The sequence below is a fragment of the Stigmatopora argus genome, chromosome 9 (genome assembly GCF_051989625.1).
Source record: "Stigmatopora argus isolate UIUO_Sarg chromosome 9, RoL_Sarg_1.0, whole genome shotgun sequence".
NCBI classification, from domain to species: Eukaryota; Metazoa; Chordata; class Actinopteri; order Syngnathiformes; family Syngnathidae; genus Stigmatopora; species Stigmatopora argus.
This window is the reverse complement of record NC_135395.1, coordinates 3,278,048-3,285,806: the sequence shown is the minus strand read 5'-3', so window position 1 is coordinate 3,285,806 and position 7,759 is coordinate 3,278,048. Positions and strand designations below refer to the sequence as shown.

The 7,759-nt window shown below is 38.0% G+C and overlaps 2 protein-coding genes across 3 annotated transcripts; both read left to right on the top strand.

The window, feature by feature from the left end:
* Positions 1-46: 46 nt before the first annotated feature.
* On the top strand, positions 47-2,176 carry LOC144082290 (uncharacterized). The gene is made up of 5 exons (XM_077609336.1): positions 47-263; positions 357-455; positions 989-1,135; positions 1,468-1,634; positions 1,784-2,176. Exons 1-5 carry the CDS (start codon positions 150-152, stop codon positions 1,935-1,937), a joined length of 681 nt encoding a protein of 226 aa, XP_077465462.1. The 5' UTR covers positions 47-149; the 3' UTR covers positions 1,938-2,176.
* A 415-nt stretch (positions 2,177-2,591) lies between these two features.
* On the top strand, positions 2,592-7,416 carry LOC144082885 (E3 ubiquitin-protein ligase XIAP-like). 2 transcript variants are annotated; one of them, XM_077610354.1, is made up of 7 exons: positions 2,592-2,754; positions 4,536-4,797; positions 4,872-5,430; positions 5,577-5,676; positions 5,766-5,844; positions 6,054-6,093; positions 6,827-7,416. In XM_077610354.1, exons 2-7 carry the CDS (start codon positions 4,558-4,560, stop codon positions 7,018-7,020), a joined length of 1,212 nt encoding a protein of 403 aa, XP_077466480.1. In that variant the 5' UTR covers positions 2,592-2,754; positions 4,536-4,557; the 3' UTR covers positions 7,021-7,416. The 2 variants fall into 2 exon arrangements, with proteins under 2 accessions (XP_077466480.1, XP_077466481.1); XM_077610355.1 differs by having other exon boundaries at positions 2,754-2,894.
* The last annotated feature ends 343 nt before the right edge of the window (positions 7,417-7,759 follow it).

The following is a 7,759-nucleotide window of genomic DNA, read 5'->3' as shown; positions in this document are numbered from 1 at the left end:
ATAAATCTCGCGTTGTATTTTTTTGTGAAGAGTTCAACTAGTTCATGGCGGAAGTGCAAGTTATAATTTCCTGAGTCATTCCCCCGTGTTTCAAATGGAACAAGACAGCGGCTAATAACATTTGAATACATGTACAAGAATACTTTAAAATGGAAGGCTCTGTATCAAACGTCGACATTTGTAATTTGGCATATTTGGGCCAATTTGATAAACTAAAACAGTGCATTTTATCCGATAAAACACTTGCTTGCAAAACAGACCAGGTAAGAATGCACGAGCCAGCAACTTGTATTGTTTACATGACAATAACAACGTGCTTATCGCTATAATTTTTCCGTTTTTTTATTTCATTTTAGGATCACAGAACCGCCCTGCATTGGGCTTGTTCGGCTGGCCATACCAACATTGTTTCTTTTCTACTCGACCTGGGAGTTGAAGTGAACTTGCAAGATGACGTAAGGACGTAAAAAAAAACGCTACATGACTTAATAAGCACACCATTTTAGCCAATAAAATGAAGACAAAAGATGCCAGCACAAGTTCTAAAAACACATTTGCAATACAAAGAATACTAATATAACTGCATGGGTTCGGTATAGATCTTAGCCATAGGGAAAGTACACTATACTACACTACTTTATGTTTAATTGAACAATGCGCAAATATAATGATTGACCTATAATTGGTGATCGAATAGCTATTTTTGGGTTCTCTATGGGGGAAAAAATCGATCATATGCTGGTTTAGGTAGCAGAAAAACCAGTACCAAAACACTGGATTTGTTGTGTATTGGTACTGCTTTTAGTAGTATATAGGAATCAATATATACTGAAATTCTATTGCAGGGCTGTGACATGTTTTTTTCCCCAAATGAAATAACTAATATACATTACATATAATTTGTTGATGTTTGAATGAGAGAAAATGAGAATGAAACCCCCATGGTTAAATTGTCATCCTAATTGATATTGCTTCCCCCCCTCCCCAGGCTGCATGGACCCCTCTTCATATTGCATCTTCTGCTGGGAGAGAAGACATTGTCAGAGCATTAATATCTAAAGGAGCTCAGCTAAACTCTGTGAATCAAAATGGATGCACTCCTCTTCATTACGCCGCCTCTAAGGATAGATATGAGGTCAATGTCTAACTTTTTTGCCATGGATCTACTATAGTTTATGTTGTCACCTCATATGAATTTGTGTAAACATATTACATTTATAATTCAGGAATTACTGTCACTTATTTTAAAGGACTCAAAACTAAAAATGAGAATGTTTATAGTTAAAATGCTCAGCAGCAATAATATGATTAAAGTATTTCTGGTCCTTGAACATTTTTAGAATGAAGGTCCCAAGCCTTCATTACAACAACTTTCATTTGCTGCTAATATGTCGGTCTTGCCTCTGCCACGTTTATCTTTCGTAAGTAGTAGCCTTCGTTTAATGTTGTCCTTTGCTTTTTTTATAGATTGCCTTGCTTTTGCTTGAAAATGGAGCAGACCCCAATGCCACAGACAAACTAGATTCCACTCCACTTCATAGAGCTTCTGCCAAAGGCAACTATCGCCTCATCCAGCTTCTTCTCAAACAGAGTGCCTCAACCAACATTCAGGACTCACAGGGCAACACAGCACTGTACGTATTATACAATACTGTCATACCATTTTACTATTTAAAGAAAGTAACTAAAATATCAACTATTTGAGATTTAAAGTGGACAATGTGACTAATGACACGTTTATATTTTGTACATTTTTAAAATTTCTTTTATTTTGTTAAACCAGCCACTTGGCGTGTGATGAGGAGCGTGTCGAAGCGGCCAAGTTGTTGGTGGAACACGGGGCAAGCATTTACATCGAAAACAAGGAAGAGAAAACCCCTCTCCAAATGTCAAAAGGTGCTCTGGGGAATTTACTTCGTCGAATTGTGGAAGGATGATGTACTATCGTTTCAGCTGTAAACCGCACCATCGTCATCCACCAACCTTATCAAATGATTTGTTGTTATCGGCCACCAAACTAACAGGGGAGAAGTTGAAATGTGTGTCCTCCTCATAAGCAGTTAACCAACTTGAACAAAAACACCAAAATGTACTGGCCCAAACTGCAGCCCACCTTCTGTGAAGTTTGAATTGTTGCAAATGATTTAATAAAAATCAGTGTTATGCTTGTTCATAATGTGTGAGTAGTGGGGTTGTGTTTAATTTTGAACTCCAATTGTAATAAATGGTAGAAAAATGGTTAAGCTGCAAATTGTGATGTGCATTTTATTTTCTCATTAATGTTCTGACATATTTTAGTATAACTGTGTTTCCAAGTTAGAGAAAAGAGTACTTAATCGGGTCAGGTCATGTGACTTGCATAGAGTGAGAAAGTGACTATTTTGCAACCAGTAAAGTAGAGTTATCATTCCATAAAGTTCATATTGTTCAAAAATTTGGACTTTGTTTTACCTGTGATGCTTCTACTGTTGTACACATTTGGAAAAAGAGACCCTCTGATATATTCCGACCTAGTCTAGAACTATTTTATGAGCGAAACGAGAAATAATAATAATAACAACACGAGTACTATGTTGAATGAAACGTTTGGTGTCACGTGGTATGCGCAGAACATGTTGCGCACCAAAATCTCCCCAGCATCTACTTCCTGAAAGTCGCGTCATTTGATACTCCTCTTTCATGTCATTTCAAGGATAAAACAACGTTGGTGAATTTCAAGGTGCCTTTGAAGGACAAAGAACTGGAACACGAAAGGTAAAATATCCGTTTCAACAGACAGATGAACAGTAAGTGGAATTAAATGCGCAGAACGGGTCAGTTTGTCAGGCTAACTTATGCTGGCAGCTAGCACGAAGACGATAAGATAAAAACTTTCGGCGTTTATTACTGCACTGGTAAGTCTAAACATTACAGGACAACCGCTTTTTATTCGTGTATTTAATGTTGTGTAAACCAATAGGCTTAATGTTACTTCACAGCAGAAGTGTGACTGCTACCCACTCAGAGCCGCGTGAGTCGTTCATGACACATTCTGGAGTTTAATTTAAACGATTACGTTACTGTAGGAAATGACAACTATTACTTGCGATATAACGATTGGGGCTTGATGTTTCGACGTTTTCCAAAGTTGCATTTTGCAATACATTTCCCAAGAGTTCAAAGCGCAAAGATCGCGTTTTGAGTACAATCAAATCAGACGACGACGTCACTCCATTCTCCTATCTCCAGAAAAATGCCCCATTCCCAATCTTTTTAAAATTATCAAGAAATTGGGTGTTATTGGCGTGTGTGTACATGTTGTTCAATTTATGTGTTGCTGGGTGGCAGAACGAAACGTCCTGTTCTCGTGTGTATTGAGAAACTTGCCTCGCCCCTGCCCATCCCACATTTTATACTATTATTGTCATGTCCCAACACCTCTGTTAGTGGTTAGATCAGAACTTCCACGTAAGCCTCTGATACACTAAATTATATTATTTTTAACCCTTATAGAGCACTCATTTAACCCATTGGCTGCCATTGACGACGGTAGACGTCCGATTCATGTTGACTGGAAGGTGCAGATGAACCTTCATTCTCTCAATCCTGAAAAATTTGTATACTCACAGCCAGTCTTCCCAGTTTAAATTGGGGGTCTATCACTCATGACATGCGTGAGATAATTAGTATGAAAAAGAATCAACCCTTGAGTGTTTTTATTCATTTTAATTGTATTACATTTGTTTTTATTTACATTTTATTAATTTATATATGTATTTATCATTACATATAAATTATACAATATTAATACCATATTTCTTTTATTTTTTAACTAAAAGATTCAATTTTCTCACAGGCTGACAGTGGACTTTATATATAAATGGATCAATACTGGTTAATCATTCTATGGAATTCTCTTTAGCACAACTCAATCTAGTTCAGGGGTGTCAAACCGGTCCTCAAAGGGCCGTAGTGGGTTCAGGTTTTCATTCCAACTCAACAAGAGCATACCTTTTGCAAGTGTAATCAGTTGATTAAAGTCAGGTGCTACTTATTTTAGAAGACACTTGATTGGTTAAAATGTCGGCACTGGATCGGTTGGAACAAAGACCAGGACCCACTGCAGCCCTCGGTGGAATCGGTTTGACACATGTGATCTAGTTGATCCTAACCACTATTTACTATTATTAGAGCTCCATCTAGTGGATATATAACGCAATCCCCCACTACTGCTACTGCGTCTTGCAATGCGGTATGACTTAAATATGAAACAAATTTTAAGAAATGCCATTTATTCAAGGTGCACCTTATAGTGTGGTAAATATGGTATTTAAAAAAATAGCTAATGTATAGATTGTCTTTTTAAATGACCAAAAATAGTCACTCACTCTATATAGGATTAAAATGCTTCAATGTTATTATTACATTTATATAGGAAAAAGGGCATTTTTGCATACCGGTCCATTGTAGTGACCACAAAAAAAGTTGCTGCTTTTTAGTTTGGACTGCTCCATTTTACTCCTTTCTAATCATTTTCTTTTTCTGCCCTGTTGTAGCAATCTTCTGGCCACTGCTGTCATGTCAGACCTCAGACAAGATGACGGACTCGAGAGCGATCACATGGCTGACTTCTCCGTAATGAACACCCGTCTTCACTCATTCAACGGCTCCAGTTTGTCCGAACAGGTGCCCGCAGAGCGACTGGCACGGGCCGGTTTCTACTTCACCGGTGAAGCCGACCGCGTCCGTTGTTTTAGCTGTAGGATGACAGTAGAAAACTGGTGCAGAGGTGACACACCTGTAGAGAGGCATAAGGAGGTGAGACATGATGATAGAAGGGTGCACACTTTTCTTGTCCTTTATCTGCTTCAACATATTGATCTGAATTGTAGGTTTCTCCATTGTGCAAGTTCCTCCGCTGCACCCATCGCAGCAATTTCCAGAACAGTTCCCAGTTGACGGAATCCAGATACAATGAGGAAGCCGAGGACATGGAATACCGTTTGCGAACAGGCGAAATAGTTGACGAAACCACCTACCCACTGGTTCCTCACATGCGGAGTGAGGATGCCAGACATCAGACGTTCTCCTCTTGGCCCTCCTCTGTTCCCGTCACTTCTAGAGATCTGGCCCAAGCCGGTCTCTACTACTTGGGTCAGAGGGACAGGGTGCAGTGCTTTTGTTGCGGCGGCATGCTCAGCGGCTGGGAGGCAGGAGACACTGCCTGGGGTGAACATGGCAAACATTTTCCCTATTGTTTCTTCATCCTTGGCCACGATGTGGGAAACATCCCATCAGAGGACAGCACAGGAGAAGAGAACCATCGCAGCCCACCTCAAGTAAACCCTGGCAGCCCTATGGGGAGTTTTCAAGAGAGGATGGCCAGCTTTTCAGGGATCCAGCATCCAATAGATCATGCTCGACTTGCAAGGGCTGGCTTCTACAGTACCGGTAAAGTACATCGCCGAAATGGAAGCCATTAGTAGAACCTTCTAAATTGAACAAAATCTGGATTAGGATTGTTCTAGTAATGGCATCATATCTTGAATGTTGTCTTTTTGAATGCAATGCAGCATTTTCTTGTGTGTTTTGTACAGGTACGGGAGACAGAGTGATGTGTTTTCGCTGTGGTGGAGGTTTAAAAAGCTGGCAGCCCGATGAAGACCCGTGGGAGGAGCATGCTAAAAGTTACCCTGGGTAATGAGGACAATGGTCATTTAAAAATGTGTTTCATTAAGACGTGATGTACGCAAATTGGCTGAAAAAAAATCCAATTCCTCAACTAGATGCAGCTTCCTGTTGGAAGAAAAAGGACAAGAATACATCAACGGTATCCAGCTACAAGATGCTCAAAGAAATAAAGCGGTAAGACTGGAATATATTTTTTTTACTCACCTGGCCTTTAAGGCTCTGTTGTAGCTATTTTAACCATACAACAACTTGAAAATAGTTTCTGAAACTTTATTCGCTACTCTACTTTGAATCACCCAGCTCTGAAGAGTGCAAAAATTGTTCAGATATATTAAGATAGTATATTTCCCCCCCTTTTAACAATGTACCCTTTTTGCTTTCAGAGCCCAAACAACCAAAATGGATTCACAACACAAAGAAATGGTAAATAGATGTGTGGACTAGATTTTAGTCATCCATTTTCTGTGTTTACATTTCACTTCTTGGTAAATGCAATCTGCATTAATTGCACACTTATTCTTCATTGAAAAATGTATTTGATTGATTAATTTAAAACCTGACGCTTACTGCGTGATGTTTTATCCATAGCTTTGTATCAATTTATAAATATACTTGGGTATTGTTTCAAAACATTAGTTTTGGATGAAAAAAATATTTTGTTAAATTTGAAAAAGCGACGCCTAAAACATCCATAGACAAAAACAAATTAGGAACCAAGAATGAACAGACATGTTCAAATTTCTGAAAGATGTATAGCACAGCAAACAATAACGTTGTACATACATGGTTAAAATGAACAAAACTCCTTTTTAAAGCCACAGGAAATGAGCTCGCATGTCAGAGTTGCATCTTAAGCAATTACGCAAACCAAGGTTTTAATGTGTCATCAATTGACTCATTTTTCGGAACCACCGCAAACTATATACAATTCAAATCATCATATGGATGTGAAATGTATTACTCACTTTTAAGGAGGCTCCAAATTTTCACTAAGCCAAAACATCATAATGAATCACAGATTTGTTAGTCAAAACGTCTTATCGGGTGAGTTGAGAAAATCTCTCACTTTTTGAATGCTGTGAGAGAGAACCACGTAATGTGTTGTGATGTTCTGTTTTTATTTAAACGTGTATTGTCGTGTGCAATTGTTTTTCAGACGAGGACCCACTGGAAACATTACGGAAACTGCAGAGGGAAAAGCTCTGCAAAGTTTGCATGGACAGAGATACTTGCGTCGTCTTCATCCCGTGTGGTCATCTGGCCACATGTGAGGACTGCTCGCAGACACTTTCTAAGTGTCCAATTTGTTGTGGGTCCATTACGCAGAAGGTCAAGACTTATATTGCTTAAGAAAAATACACTTTTGTCAATTAAATTGTATATTCTGCTTTCTCTCAAAAGACTAGCTAATCAAGAGTAGATTATTAAATGATATATTTGTTTATTAGGTCAATAGTAAAGACATATTCAATTATTTTATCTATGACACAACCCCATTCCACACGTACTTTTTGAATACATTTTCCATTTGTTCGGTGTTTAGATCTGCTGAAACTGACTTAGTTGGAGATAGTTCTCACTTTCACAGTTGTTTGCTTTATTTTTAATTCATAGCTTGACCATTTTAATATTTTACATACTACTCTCTTTATTTGTGTTCAATTTAATCATCAATCCTTAAATTTGTTTAACATTGTTTTGTGAAAACTTGCAGTAATAAAATGTACCAACTGATCATAAACCACATTCGTTGTTCTGCCATTTTATTCATACCACGTGCTTACATTTCTATTGTACATTTGTACTGTCTGGAACGTTTTTTTTAAGGTTAATATTATTTTTCCATTCATTTCTTAATAATAATGCAGCTTTTGTCCACACGAGCACCAAGCAAAATAGATGGTGTTAATTATTAGGTGTGTTTTCATTTGTGGAAGTATCAGAACGCCGTGTCTTGTTACAAGCGTATGAAGATAAGAATAATGGATCTCATGAGTATAGAACATTCATGCACAATTACAATATAATGAGTATAATATGTGAGTGTATTTGACTGGGCAAACAACATATTTCAAAGTAGGGACAGTAG